This window comes from Halyomorpha halys, unplaced genomic scaffold, assembly GCF_000696795.3.
Source record: "Halyomorpha halys isolate HHAL.00 unplaced genomic scaffold, Hhal_1.1 Scaffold350.1, whole genome shotgun sequence".
Lineage (NCBI taxonomy): Eukaryota > Metazoa > Arthropoda > Insecta > Hemiptera > Pentatomidae > Halyomorpha > Halyomorpha halys.
This window is the reverse complement of record NW_027107986.1, coordinates 839632-856239: the sequence shown is the minus strand read 5'-3', so window position 1 is coordinate 856239 and position 16608 is coordinate 839632. Positions and strand designations below refer to the sequence as shown.

Genomic DNA, 16608 nt, shown 5'->3' with positions numbered 1-16608 from the left:
CTAATGAATAATATTCAGAAAGTAAATCATTTGGAAAAATCCCTAACTGTTGTGCGACAATCGATGTTTACATGTAACCTCAAGGCAGGTTTTATTTTTGGATGGATCATTCGTGTCTGGGGTGCCGAAGAGAAATGATGTCTTCAGGTTGAGGAGGTCCTCATCAATTTCTGTCAAGAGGAAGCCATTTTGGATGCTAAGACAAGAACAATAAGAAAAAAGAAGACACCAAGGAATCAACGAAAGAAGATCGTGAACTTGGTTAGTTTTTGCTATACATAAAAATAGATTCATGTATAAAGAGTTATTAAGTTGATTAATTGTAATTATTGTAAATGCATGTATTCTGATTGCCTAGCAACAATACGCCCTGAGATTAAGAGTCTTTTTATATAATAAAATTATATTACCCATTAAGTAGTAAAGTTCTTAATTTGAAACCAAATTATCTTTTATATTTGAAAAAAGTTATAAAACTAGCAAAGATTCTTTTTATTTTATTTTTAATATTTTTTAAAATTATTACAATATTTATGCTAATCTTAACTAGTCGAATCATGGAATACGCTGAAGAAATTATCGGAGACTACCAATATGGTTTTAGACGAAATCGTTCAACTATTGATCAGATTTTTTCATTACGGCAAATCTTGCAGAAAAAATTTGAATACAACGGGGTAGTTCATCAGCTTTATATAGATTTCCAAAAGGCTTACGATTCTATTGACCACTAGAAACAGTATAATATTCTGATCGAACAGTGAATACCAAAGAAGTTAGTAAATCTCATACGGATGTGCATGACCGAAACGTTTAATAAGGTACGAATCGGTAATCATTATTCTGAGAAATTCCAGGTTCGGTCGGGTTTAAAACAAGGTGATTCTTTATCACCTATCTTATTTAATCTAGCACTGGAATACATCATTAAAAGTGTGATGAATACTGAAAAGGGTTTAACTTTGGATGGTAAACCGGTGCTTGGGTATGCTGATGATTTGGTATTATTGGGTGAGGATAAAGAAACTATAGAACTAAATACACCCACGTTAATAAACTCCAGTAAGGAAATAGGTCTTAAAATAAATACGGATAAAATAAAATACATGGATAGCAGCAGAAACGCGAGCAATTTCGGTGATATAGATATAGGAGGGAATACGATAAGATTATGTATTTAGGTTCTACGGTGACTAGGAAAAACGAAATTGATGAGGAAATAAAAGCTAGGTAGAAGGCTGGAAATGCTTGTTATTTTTCAATTTTGAAACTGCTTAGCTCACGCTTTCTATCAAAAAACTTAAAAATTAGAATTTACAAAACAAGTATCCTTCCCACTGTTCTTTATGGATGTGAGGCCTCTTACACTAAGGAATGAACAGCGTCTTAGGGTTTTCGAAAATAAAGTATTGTGAAAAATATTCGGTCTGAAAAAGGATGAATTAACGGGAGAATTTAGAAGATTACACAATGCTGAATTAAGCGACTTACACCCGGTAAATATAATTCAAGTTATAGCATTGCGGCGTATAATATGGGCGTGTAAGGTTGTAGGGCTTGGTGACAAGCGATCCCTAAAATGTTAATAAGCACTGAACCAACAGGTAAACATCCGAGGGGTAGAACGAAACGTAGATGGGAGGATTGCGTTAAAACTGATTTGGTGGAATTGGGTTTGGAAGGGCATCGCTGGAAGGATGTATGCAGAAAGTGTTATTATTATTATACTTAAGCTGGTAACATACGAATATAAATTAAAAATAAGATACATAAATATATAAGGAAAAGGAAGGATTGAAACTATAAAATATTAAATTAAGTATGGGGTGAGAATAAAATCAGAATTAAAGACATGACAGGAAAGTGGGGTTCTAAATGCCGAACATAGAAAAAAGAAGCATTATGAGGGTTTTATAAGGTTCAAAATGTGTCGGTATGTCAGGGAGATGCAGTTTTCATCAACTTTACAATTGACGGAATTCTCTGTTAAATTTGTGTGAAAGGACTCCAAGATGAGACATTTTTTATGGTTGGGGATAGTTACAAGAATTGAAGTATTTTCAAAATTAAAAGTATAATTCAGGTTTAAAGCGTGTTCTGACAATTTAGAGGTAAATGGGTTACAGGAGTTGATAGAAGTTTTGTCCTGGGAAATGTGGTTCTTAAGTTGATTCTTAGTTTTGCCGATATAGAAGGAATTGCAACATGGGGTAGAACAAGGTATCCGGTAAACTACATTGAAAAGAGAGAAAAAAGGAATAGGGTCTTTTAAATTGGAGAAAAGATAAGAAATTTTGCTGTGGGACTTCAAGCCAAGACATATGGTAGGAATATTGGATCGTAAGGATTTTTGTATATCGTCAGAAAGAATGGGGATACAAGGAAGGGACCTGTACCGAAAAAGAGGTGGAGTGGATTGAGAACAGGAGGAACTGGAGTAACACGGTTAATGTAAGAATCAAGTAGCTTGTTTGTCACTTTATGAGGAGAATTGTTGTTGAATTGGATCTTTTTAATATGTTGTATGTTGGACTGGTGATATTGAGGGTCAGAAAGAGAAAAGGATTGGTGGATAAGGTTCTTAGCAACATTGAAAATTTGGTGATAAGGGTGTTGGGAAAAATAGTTGAGGAGTCTGCTAGAATAGGTGGGTTTGGTATACCAATCAGTGGATTGGGAGCCATAGGGATTTCTGATAATAAGTGTGTCAAAAAAAAGGGAGGGAATGGTCAAATTCACCTTCAACAGTAAACCGAAGACAAGGGTGGTAGGAATTAAAGGCTGATAAGATTTCCAGGATTCTGTCAGGATTGAGAACGAGGAAGAGATTGTCCACATACTTCTTGATGAAAATTATGTATTGTGAGAATAGAAGTATTATGGAGTCAAGAAGATTGGTCATTAAGAACAATATTAGAGATATAGAGGAGCATGGCAGTTCCCCATGGCAGGTCCACTAATCTGGTAGTAAAATTTATCATGAAAGGTCAGGTAACTGGAATTACAGCAATGATCTAAAGCAGAAAGAAATGAGGTGAGGTTAAGCGTGGTATGAGGTTGAATTACAGTCCAGTTCTTCTCAACACTCAATTCTTCTTTTTATCTGTTACTATTTCCGTTTTCATTTATTGCATATAATCTTTTATTTTTCCAATTTAATTTTTACGTTTCACTGTATACCCTTGTAATTTTCCATTTACTTTTTTACTTATGTTAAGTGTTTGTGTCTTTTTTAGCTCTGATGAAGCCCTGCAGTCAAAAAAACTATTTGAGTTTTTTTTTACCACACCTGGACGATATTCCATTTATTAATAAACAATAATAGATAGAAGAGCAAGCACAGGTAGGAAAAACCTAAAGTACATAGCATTAACAAATAATGTTTCTCCATTTCAGCGAAAATAATTGTCATAATATAAATTGTTTACTTATGGTTGTTAAAAATGAAATTATGATTCATAGTACTTAACAGAAGACTGAAAATAAATGTAGTACCTCTGTGGAATTATTATCATAAGTACAGCCTTTTCATGAACATGCCAACCAAACAGAAAGGAGCAACTGGTACATAATATTACTGCTCTCACAAAATGTAATGGATTACCTGGGCTAACCCACAACTTCCATAAACAAGGCTGCAAAAAAAAAAAATTAAATAAATAAATAAGAAAGATTAATAACATTTTTAAAACTTAATATATTATTGGAATTAACAACATTCTAAAAAATACATGCATTAATGGTAGAAAAGATAAAAATAACTGTGGTAAAATTATTCATTTGTGTCACTTCAATCTAAAAAATCATAAAATATTTTTTTAACGATAAATGAATTACAAACCATCATTGAGATAACAACTAATGCTGCTGTCACGGAAGGATAAATAGAAGGTAAAATATAATGTTCATACTCCTGTACCAATCCTGATGTCATTACACCTTGAGGATAGTATGTATCAGGGTACAGAAACACAACTGAAAATAAAAAATAATATAAATAAAGAAATTTTTAGTAGCTTGAAAATAAAATATGAAAGGAGTTAACTATATAATAAAAATAATCCAAATGTGATTATCACAAAACTTATATATTTGAAATGATAAAAAATAATCAATCTATGTATGTGCATGCCCGGATATGTAAGACAGATACAGTTATTTAATGGTTTCTCTTTTTTACTAATCGAACTATAGCACAAGGAATATAATGAAAAATTAATAAATAAAATGATTATGGGCAAGAAATGGTTCAAATGTATCTTTAGATATAACAGAACTGAGTTGCATGTGTGCATGGGCATGGGTGTACATTAAATTGAATTAAATAAAATTAACCTACTTACTTATCTTTGAAAGCATTTTGTCAATAACATTATAAAATGCCCAAAAATTAGGAGCCCAGTAAGAATGGCATAAGCCTCGTTTAAACGGAAAGAGCCTTAAAATCAACTGAAACAAAATAGGAAATGTTATTGATATCAACTTATTAGAGGATTTGGAAGTATGAAAATTGAGTTAATTTCAAGGGTTGTAATAAATCATAAGATGAAAGTTTTATAACCATAAGATTAACCTATGTATAGTTTATTGAAAGAAAGGAAATTCCAGAGGGTAATGGAGTGGACTAAAAAGGAAGATTCAAATATTCTGTGATAAAGAGTATGGAAGTCAGAAAAACAGAATTTTTTTTTCTTTTGAGAAGGCTATGGATTTTAACTGCAGACAAGGGTGCTGGAAGTTGCTTGTTTGATATAGGTAAAATCTAAAGAAATAATGTCAATGAGTGAAGGGGAAGGGCCAATTTAACCCGCTGTAAAAGTGGGATACATAACATTGTCTCAAGGTACTAAAGAAAAACCTTACAAAGCAGTTTGTGATTTGCTTCAATTTGTCCTCATGTACAGGTAATTGTTATTTTTTAATTTTTCATGGTTATTTTTCCAAATGTTAAAATATTGCTTCAATCAACAAAAAAATTATATATTAATTATAATATTGGAGGGGGGGGGGAGACTTTTCTAATTTTTATTACTAGATCCCCACATGAGTAGTCCTCATTTTTCCTTATTAACTCAGAAGATTAAAATATTCTGTGATAAGGAGTATGACCTCATTTTTCCTTATTAACCTCAAATTATTTCATTTATAAAATTTAAAAGCCTCTTTTAGGTTTTATAAATGAAATAAATCTAAAAAATATTAAGATTTACAAGTATTTTCAAATTTAAATACCTGGATAAATTATTATAATTACTTCAAACATATAACTAATATTGAGTAATGAAAAATTATTTAATGAGCAAGATATTCACTTATAATAAATTATTATTTACACTAATTATGTTATTGACAATAATATGACAAAATTAAAAATTAGTTTACTTGTTTCAGTTGACCCATGAAAACAAAAGGTCCAAAAGATATAAATAGTACAACACTGCCAATGCCGGCTAATTTTGTAAGTCGCCATAAACTAGTTAACATATCTATTTTGCCTCTTTTTCTGACTAAACAATAATTTCTGATAAGGTAAACTCCATAAGCAGGAGCCATATAAATATAAATATGCTTTAAATTAAGTAAAACTGCAAACCAAAATGCTCCTGACAAATGATGTCCCTGAAAAAAATTTAAATATATATATTAATAATAATAACCAAATAAGCTGAGATAATTCAGATTAAAATAAACTAAAACTTTGATAGTACTTATGCCATCATTATTAAGAGGATATATTGCATATTTCTTTACTGTGTAAACCATTTATATAAGTTCTACCAGTTTATCAATCCTAAAACCAGAAATGCACGCAGGTTGGATTAAAAATAAATTTTAGATGCACTGTTTAGACCTGCTCACCCAATTTTGAAAAGCAAAGCATTTAAAAAATAAAAATAAAATAAGGAATGATTCAACTATTATTTTCATCATATATCATATTTCATGAACCATTGTCGCAAGCCAATAGCTGTATTTTCAATATGTACTCCTCAAACATTAAGCACTCGAAGCATAAAAAAAATCCCACTTACTACTTACAGAACAATATATGCTCCTAAAACCATAAGAAGAGAAACACCAATAAAGAAAGCCAAGAGGAAGGGGAAAAGATTGGTAGTGAGAGAACATGGTTACTAGCATTAGAAAAAACTGTTCAAATTCAAGATTAAGAAGAAAGTTAGTGTTATAACAATATACAGTAAAAACCTCTCTTAAATGTGACAGAAGTTGAGATGAAAGGCATTAAGACCAAGGTACATAGATCTAATTTAAAGACTGTCCTCAAGAAAACTGTTGTAGCAAAATTAATATCACTCCTTTGGTATTTTCAAGACAGATGACTAATAAGAAATATTAATTTCAGTCCTGTTACAGAATGAGAAGTTATTGAGATTCCTGTAATACCAACCAAATAAATCACCAAGGAACTGATTCAATTCATCATGCATTCTCAATTTTTGGAATAAGATAACTATTAACACATACAGGAAACAACTTTGGTAGAATTGGTTCACTCACTCACTGTTGGGCGCTACAGTTCTTGTAGGACCTGGGCCTCTGCCACCACACTTTTCCATGCTTTGTGGTCTCCAGCGAGACTCCTCCAATTTTCAATTCCCATCCCTCTCAAATCATCCAGCCACCGACGCCTGGGTCTGCCCCTTTTCCTTTTTCCTCCTGGCGCACCATTTAGCATCCTTTTAGGTAGTCTGCAGGGCTCCATCCTTTCTACATGTCCCAACCATCTTAGCCTGCTCTTCTTAATAGCACAGAGGATATCAGGCTCTCCATACAATTCCTTTATTTCGTCATTGCTTCTGATTCTCCACCTGTGCTCCTCTTTAACGGCTCCAAAGATCTTTCTCAGGACTCTTCTCTGCCAAACCAGTAGAGCTCTACTATTTTCCTTGGTTAGAATCCATGTCTCACTGCCATACATTACCACTGGCCTAATTATTGTTTTGTACAACAAAAGCTTTGCTTTCCTGGAAAGACTTTTGAATCTGAAAGCTTTTTGCAGGGCGTAGAAACATCTGGTTCTTGCTGCCATTCTCCCCTTAATTTCTACTTCTAAATTATTGTTCTCCATCACAACTCTTCCCAGGTACTTGAAAGTACTGCAGCTGTGAAACATGTTTTCCCCCACCTCCACTATTTATATTAAGTCCTAAATCCTGTGCTGCTCTCTTGAATTCTTCTACAGCACCGGCCAGTGCTGTTTTGGTTCTCCCTGTGATGACTACATCATCCGCATAAGCCGTGTGTTGTGTGAGCCTATTGTAAATGGTGCCACCCGGGTTTGTCTTTATTTCTCTAATGGCAACTTCTAGGGTGAGGTTGAACAGTACTGGTGATAATGGGTCTCCTTGTCTTAAGCCACTGTTAACCCTAAAGCTATTAGAGATGCCCACTCGAGTTTTCACCTTGTAACTAGTCCTTTCCAGAGTCATCTTTGTTAATCTTATTAACTTGCTAGGTATTTCCAGTGACTGCAATGCCCTTAATAATTTCCCTCCGTCTACACTATCATAAGTGTGTCGGAAGTCAATAAAGAGGTGGTGTAAGTCAACATTGTACTCATACGTTTTCTCGAGCATTTGTCTGATCGAGAACAGGTGGTCTGTTGTTGACCGTCCTGGGCGGAAACCACTCTGGTACTCGCTCAGCAGTTGTTCGCTCCTTTCCATCATCTTCCTACAAATTGCTACCGACAAGATCTTGTAAACTGTTGGCAGGAGTGCTATACCTCTGTAATTTTCACATTTTAGTTTATTCCCTTTCTTATGTATAGGGACTATAATAGCTTCTCCCCAGTTAGCTGGCATTTTTTCTTTCATCCATATATCCCATATCACTTTGGAAATCTGTACCCAAGTGTCTTCCCCTGCGTATTTAATTAATTCTGAAGGGATTTCAAGGCCCTGGAGACCTATTATTTTTCAGGGACCAAATTATGTCCATAATTTCTTCCCTGTCCGGTGGTACCTCCTCATCAATATCCTCTTCATTACTAGATTGGTAAACCTGGTGGAAGTACATATTGCTTGTCTCGGGGTTTAGAATCTCCTTAAAGTAATGGAGCCACCTATCCTTGATTTGTTCAGCCCCGGTGATAAGGTTTCCACTTTGGTCCAGACACATTTCAGTCTGTTGAGTGAAGCCTTGTTTTTGCCATTTAGGGCCCTTATGGAACTTTCGGCTTTCATGTGCCTGAAAAAGCTCTTGCATCTCATCAAGTCTTCTTGACTCGTGTGCTCTTTTCTTATCTCGCATTATTCTTTTGGCATTTCTCCTTCTTTCGGCATATGCATAATATGTCCTGCGAGTCTTCCTATGGAGCATCTTCATTCGAGCCCCATTCCTTTGTTGTATGGCCCTCTCATAATCCCAATCAAACCATGGGTTCCTCCTTCCAGTCTTCCTCTCTCCTAGAACTTCACGTGCCATAGTCCTGATTGCTTCTCCCATTCTGTTCCACGGTAGAATGGGTTAGATTTACTAAAAAAACATCTCTTTTAAGACTACAAAGATGGGACGTCAAAAAAACAGTAGTATTTTAATTATATTAAACCTGTTTGGAAGGAAATTCTACCTAGATATATATTTTGATCTTTCATTATAACCAAATTCAATTGAAACTATCCTATCTGAGATAGTTGAAGTTACTTGGGACCAATGAATCCTAAACTCTGATGATTACACCTGTGGAATTTTTCACTGAACACTAAATTTACCAAAGAGGAATTCACTTTTCTGACAAAATAGAACCAAATCCACTAACCATCTCTGTAAATACAGCAAAAAGACATATTAAAGCAGATTGAGAATAACATTGACATTTGTAGGCCAGATGGAATAGGAAATTTAAATTGATGCATCATTCAAATCTGATATCAAAAACTGACAACAGGTCCCTGTTTCATAACAAAGTACAAACTAATACTATTAATCTTTTAGTTTGTATTTTGTACAATTTCACTGACTTACACAATTCTGCTAGACAATGTTTAACTTTCAAACTCATGTAATATCACTAATAGTCGTCCCTATCATGAAACAAAATGTATAAGTGCTTGTACTTAATAGTTTGTGTACGTGTATTTATGGACTAATACTATTGGCTTTCATTATGAAACAGGCTCCTGAAAGGTATGTATGTATACATTCAGATTCAATCTCATAGATAAAAATGAAACTAGGTACTTAATTATAAGTCAAATAATTGTAAAACTTAAGTTTGGGTCATATTTAAACAAGGGAAGAATAATGCTCAAAGTATTAATTTTTTTTTTTTGTTGAATTCAATAACTTTTGTTATTTATATTTTAGTAATTTAAAATTAGAAGTAAATCATTCAAAGAGGTAACTTCCAAACTCGTTGCATTTTAGCATCTTAATATAGTTTGTATCATAACACAGTAGTTGTTTCTAGAATTACAGAAAGTGTAACAATCACTCCAAACCAAGCGAAGTAACTGACTATTTCAAGCAGTATGATCAAAAGGATAATTCATTTTGGAAACCAGGTCTGATTGAATTTTAACCAGAGCTGATTGATCTGGGGAAATCCTAACAGGTGAATGTAAAGACTGGGAAGGGTATAATAACACACTCCAGACTGTTTTAGGATGGGTGATCATTGGATCTATAGATCTCAATTTATGGTGAGAGATTTCACCATCAAGCTTCAAACAAGGAAGACAGACCATTTGTTATTACTGGAATTGATTTTACTGGCCTCTTTATTCCTAATAAAGAGTCCAATAAACGCCAAAGTAATACACTAAAAATGTAAATCTGCTTATTCATTTACTTAAATACAAGAGCTATACATCTTGAACTAGTGGCAAAGTTATCTACTGATGCATTCATTGTTAGTCTTTAGAAATAGATTTATTTCCCACTAAAGAATACCACCTAAAATTCTATCCAAAAATTGGACCAATTTTGATGAAGTAAGTAGGTAAATAAAGAATCATTATCAATGGCCTAATCATGAGGAAACTCATAATCACTTATATTCTTTAAAAATGGAAATTTGCACCTCTGGCTACTCAAATTTTGGAGGAATATGGGAAATGAGGGTGATATTATTTTCAAATTGTTATTCTGAGTTCTAATGAGTCTATATCCTTAAAATTGAAGAAATGAACATTTGTAACTAGGAGAATTAGAAGCTGTTCTAAAGTCAAGACCCCTTTATTCATGTTCAACTTCTCCCGAGAATCAAGATGTTTGACTCCTGGACACTTCATAAAAGGTATGCCTCTTGTAGCTATTCCAGAACCAGATTTCGTAATTTCTCGAATATAAACCAATTTTCGAGGTGGCAACTTCTGCAAAGATTTATGCAAGATATTTAGAGGTGGAGATATGACTACTTAAATAGCCTTTAAAAAAAAAAAAGAATTGAATGGTCTAATAGAGAGGAGAATATAGAACCAAATGCAGGTTAAAGGAGTGTAATATGCCTCCATTACAGCGGTGTAGGGGAAGAGTGGTGGATATCCTTTTTTTTTTCCCCTTCCGGGTATTGCTGCCAATAAACATCTTTTTTTTTTTTTTAATGTGGGACCATTTAATTTTTTTTAAAACAAGGTGCAGCCCAGCACTCGGTTGAGTGCCTTAAGATGGGGCTATTAACCTTATCCAGCAGCATCCGTCCGGTACGTCCAACACACCTGGTCCTCATCCGTCCGCTTTTCACCTCCAGTACATAGCCTAATCCAGCCCTCCTGATCTCATCCTGCTTCTTCGCTGTCATCTTCCATTGGTGGCTCGCCGACCCCGGGTGACCAAGTCCTTCCCAATGTAAAGTGCGTTGGCCCAACCACCTCCCTCCACCCGTAGATGGATTCCCTGAAGAACGGGTACTTCTCCTCCATCAGACAGGGGAAGTCCGACTCGGCGAGGGCGAAGATCCCGGTTTTTTCCGTCAACCTGGCACGGTGTCCTTCCATCGTGGTGCAGTCCAATACCACATGCTCTGCCGTTTCTGGACCCCACACGTCGGGCACCGGGGTCGATGTTCTTTCCCAAGCTTTGCAGCTTTCCCCGGAATCCCCCATGTCCTATCAGGATCTGCGAGACCTAATAGTCTGGGATGACCCATCCTGCTCTCACTCTTGAGTGGACGGTGGGGAAGAACTTCCTCAGGGTCGCACCCTTTTCACTTCTTCCAAAGGTTTGGGCTCTCACCATCCTCTCCTGGAGTCCCTCCAGTAGCACTCCCAGCCCCTGCCTCTTTACATCATATTTCGCAGCATCCTCCTTGAGGATGAGGTCCAGGGGCATTTCTCCAGCCAGCACCTGCACCGCCTCAAGCGACACCATCCTATACGCCTTCGTGACCATCAGCAAAGCCAGTCATTGCGTAGAGAGCAGTCTCTTTTTCTGCTCCCATGTGAGGGTTTGACTCCACGCAGGGGATGCGTACCTCAGGTTACCCAAGACCACTCCTTTGAAAATAGTCATCATAGCAGGGTACCTGAGGCCCCAGAATTGCTTCAGTTCCATAACATCGAGGGAAGAATTAACTACCACAATCGCCACTCTAGGCCTCCTCTCACCACTGCCCAAAGCAACCACCCTCGACGCCACACCAAACCCTGTAACCACATTGTTCCGACAGCATGGTTCCTGAATTACCATGATGTCGACCTTTCGGGCGAGAGTCCTAAGTTCGTCCTCGACCACTCGTCTTCGGCCCATATTGACCTACAGGATCTGCAGCCTACGCATACCGTGTTCTCTTCGCCTGCATGACCATCTTCTCCAGATGTAGCGGGCATTCCCTGGTTCCTGCACAATGTTGGAGATCTTTCCCCTCTCTGCCTTGCCCACTAGTTTCTGCAGCTCGGTGCCAGTCCCTTCTTTTTTCCCGAATATTCTTTGATCTTATTCCTGGTGCCAAGACACCACTTACACGCCAGGTCCTCTGTGCATGGCTTAGCAGGGTGTCCATACTTCTGACACCACAGGCAGAACAGGGGGTAGGTAATCTCTGATGGTCATGCTCCACCACCCTGTCGTTGTGTCGGGTGGGGAGAGGTTCATCAGGGCATTAAAATCTCCTCGTTTACCAAAGAAGGCAAGCTTCCTTCTTGACCCACCGTTGAAGTCTCCGAGTTTATTTCCTTTTTCTCTCCATTTCCGGCCATGATATGAGCCCCGGAAGGAATATTGCACCTTCCCCTCTTGGGCAAGGTGCACGGCGTGACACCACTCCAACACCCAATTTATCTTAAAACTTTAAAAATCTATAACCTACCCTAGGGTCCTCCGATTGGGGTCGTGTAGGTATTCGTTTTTTTCAGCTTTTCGCGCTCTATACGACTGGATACTGCAGGATGTGATACCGTGACTTTTTTAAGGTCACGTGGGGTGAAAACCACCTCATGGTCCCACTCTTCCCAAATTCCGTCAAAACTGTTCGATCAAATTTGTTCAAATTTCACACAGCACCAAAACACTTCTGTACCAATGTTTTGGCACACTCCTGTTCTCACAAATATCTCTAATAGCACTTTAATACGCAACGAAAATTAACAAAACTTACGGGACACGTCCTCTCTACTCGGCAGTCAGTAGACAACTGAGTGGTGGATATCCGCCCAAGGGAGTCATGGGACAGTAAAGACTGTTAAACTTATAACCAAAAAGGGAATTAATCGTTACAATTATTCACGAGGTTAGTCCCATAGCTAACTCTGGACTGATTCAAAAGAATATAAATTTTTGGATAGTAGCAAGTAAAATATCTCATATCAATAATTCCGATTTAATAATAATCAATAACATTTAAGACCTTTAGAACAAGTGATCATTGTTCCAAATATAATAGTAAATCTTTTTTTTCCATTGTTTGAAAGAGAAGTATAATTCCAGAAGAATAATTTTTGCTTTTATAGCATAATCTTATACTGTTCTATGATATTCAGAGCTTGTTCTTTACTTCAGAACGATTTTACTCATTGCAAAATTGATGAGGACAGGCAGTTAAACAAAATGGAAGAAGTTAACTTTACGTTGGCAGAAAAATAGGGCTAAAACGAACTATTAATTTGGGGGGCATCAAGTTATCAGAAAAGGAGACTGGTAACTTAAAACTACGGCTGGTTCAGTTTTGGGATGCAATATCGATGTCGATGTTTTACGTTTGTCCCAATTTTTCATTTTTTCCAAAAGTAACTTAATGAAAACAAAAAATTTACAGTATAAAAAATTTCTTATCAACAATGCGGTGGGATAAAAAATGATCTCCAACCATTACGCTAACAACGTAATAAAGATAAATTACGACTAGAAAAACATCGATGTTTTAAAATATATATACTAAATATTAAAAAATCATTGCTTACAATACATTACCCAAAATACATCGATGTTTTTGAACATCCATTTGAGTAACATGAGGTCTGTTCCAACGATCACGCATTCTACGGCCTGTCAGCAGTGGTTTTTGAAACTAAGAATCCTACACCGACCACAAAATACCGATGTTTAACATCCATATGTTAAAAATATCAATGATTAATATTAAAATATCGTTGCTTACAATACATCACCCAAAATACATCGATGTTTTTGAACAACAAGTTCAGGAACATAAGATCTGTTCCAAAGACTACCAAGCTCAAGCCAGTCAGAAGTGCTTTTTGTGTCAAAGAATAGGACATCGATGTTTTAAAATGTCGTTGCTTACAATGCATTACCCAAAATACATCGATGTTTTTGAACATCTATTTGAATAACATAAGGTCTGTTCCAACGATCACGCATTTTACTACCTGCCAGAAGTGGTTTTTTAAACAAAGAATCCGACATCGACTACAAAAAAAACATCAATGTTTTTAAAATATCGTTGCTTACAATACATTACCCAAAATATATCGATGTTTTTGAACATCCATTTGAGTAACATGAGGTCTGTTCCAACGATCACGCATACTACGGCCGTCAGAAGTGGTTTTTGAAACTAAGAATCCGACACCGACCACAAAAAACCGATGTTTAACATCCATATGTTAAAAATATCAATGATCAATATTAAAATATCGTTGCTTACAATGCATTACCCAAAATACATCGATGTTTTTGAACAACCATTTCAGGAACATAAGATCTGTTCCAACGAATACGCATGCTCAGGCTAGTCAGAAGTGCTTTTTGTATCAAAGAATGGAACATCGACTACAAAAAACATCGATGTTTTAAAATATCGTTGCTTACAATACATTTTCCAAAAAACATCGATGTTTTAAAATGTTGTTTACAGTACATTGATGTTTTTTTAACATCTATTTCAGAAACATAAGGTCTGTTCCGACCAGTCAGAAATGGTTGTTGGAACAAAGAATGTAACTAAAAAAAACATCGATGTTTAAAATATCGTTGCTTGATTTTGAAGTGGATAATTATATGAAGCTGTCCTTGGAACAGACCTAGTATTTGAAACCTTTTTGAATTGGGTTCAATGAGTTAAATATCATAAAATCAATAAGAACAATTTACAAAATAATATTTTATTTTCAAATCAAATATACAACACAAGATCGATCACATCATAATCAACAAATTTATGAATACATAAATAGTGAAATAATGCTATTATGTTGTTAAGTTACCACAAAGTGATCATTTTTATTTGTAATTGTTATACATTGCTAAAAACGAATTAGTCAATCAGACAGATCACGCGAATTTAATTATAGCATCGGAATAATGGTACTCAATATTAGAGACCGAAATTATGTGCAACAAAAAAACTAAAATGTGGAAAATTGTGCAGTACAAGCTCACAACGTGCATTAAACACCCAAATGTCAACATAATCGTTCAATTTATAATATTAATGGATGGATACTGCCTTAGTAATTAATTATTTGCATTAATTAATTAGAATAATTACTGCATCCGCTTTGAAATTAACTACCAAGTTTATTTAAACAAAAATAGTTTACGAATATTTTTATAATGTAAATGTCTTATTTTACATCGATGTTTTTTGTAGTCGATGTTCCATTCTTTGATACAAAAAGCACTTCTGACTGGCCTGAGCATGCGTAGTGGTTGGAACAGATCTTATGTTCCTGAAATGGTTGTTCAAAAACATCGATGTTTTTTTGGGTAATGTATTGTAAGCAACGATATTTTAAAACATTGATGTTTTTTGTAATCGATGTCGGATTCTTTGATTAAAAAACCACTTCTGACAGGCCGTAAAATGCGTGATCGTTGGAACAGACCTTATGTTTCTGAAATAGTTGTTCAAAAACATCGATGTCGGATTCTTAGTTTCAAAAACCACTTCTGACAAGCCGTAGAATGTGTGATCGTTAGAACAGACCTTATGTTATTCAAATGGGTGTTCAAAAACATTGATGTTTTTTGTAGTAGATATCGGATTCTTAGTTTCATAACCCACTTCTGACAGGCCGTAGAATGCGTGATCGTTGGAACAGACCTTATGTTTCTGAAATAGTTGTTCAAAAACATCGATGTTTTTTGGGTAATGTATTGTAAGCAACGATATTATAAAACATTGGTGTTTTTTGGGGTCCATGTCCTATTGTTTGATTGGAAAAGCATTTGTGAATGGCCGGAGCCTACGTAGTCTCTATGTTACTGAAATGGTTAAAAAAAAATCGATGTTTTTTTTATTGATGTCGCATCTCTATAGTTCAGTTCAATATGGAGTGGCAGTATATAGGTGACAACCAATTTATTGTGTAACAGACTTATCATTTAGATCATCTCTAGACAGCTAAGAAAATGCTCAGGGACTTACTGATCATGCTATGTTCATTTTTAATGAAGGGCCCCAGCTCCCGTAGGTCAATTTAAAAGCTTAAACAGATAACTGGGCACAAGCAATGTTTTCAGGCGAGCCCATATATTTTTTTATTATTTTAATTTGATCGTTTGGTTGGAAAGTGGAGAAAGCAACATCGATTTGGACAGTGAAATATCTCCAAAATGTTGTGTTAAGGAAGATAAGCAATGTTTAAGGTTAAGAGTGTGATCACAAAAAATCGATCTTCTGAAAAGAAGTCTTACTGCACAGAAGTGGGGATGAATTATTCAGGAAAAGTTAAAGAGCGGTGTAATGGTTTTTATGTTCGATAGTACAGGGACCAGTGCACAGGCCACCAAATGTATGGTGTATGGTATGCAATACCTGATCCCACCACTACGGATATGGAACTGGGTGCCCATAACCAATCAGTTATAGTTGCCGCCATTACTTGGTTGTTGCTAATTATTTTTATTTGTTTTCAGTCAGCTATTAGTAAATTTCAAGTTACATAACAAAATTTAACCGCCTAGTATATGGTATAGTAATCATTTTAACATTTGTAAAATATTCTGATTCATTTTGTACATTCCCTAAGCAACAACAGTGTAGTAAGATGATGATAAAAAACTAATAAAAAAGGATGTTTTTTTTTTCATTTATTTAATATATCAATAATAATGCAATACACAAACCTCCTACTACATTTGGAATTCAGATTTTATATTTTCTCTTATTAACACGATTTTATTCATAATTTTTCTGATTTCCTTCATTTTCGGAACTAAAAGAAAAGTCATTTTTTAAGTTAG

General features: G+C 35.4%; 1 protein-coding gene across 2 annotated transcripts in view; it reads right to left on the bottom strand.

Moving 5' to 3' along the window:
• xit (ALG6/ALG8 family glucosyltransferase xit) overlaps positions 1-16608 on the bottom strand; it is a 45064-nt gene that overhangs the window by 4692 nt on the left and 23764 nt on the right. For both annotated transcript variants that reach the window (XM_014421997.1, XM_067046354.1), the window contains exons 4-7: positions 5383-5619; positions 4344-4449; positions 3842-3975; positions 3496-3635 (exon numbers count right to left, since the gene is read on the bottom strand). In XM_014421997.1, coding sequence (XP_014277483.1) covers positions 3496-3635; positions 3842-3975; positions 4344-4449; positions 5383-5619 — 617 coding nt within the window. The remainder of the gene's footprint in view (positions 1-3495; positions 3636-3841; positions 3976-4343; positions 4450-5382; positions 5620-16608) is intronic.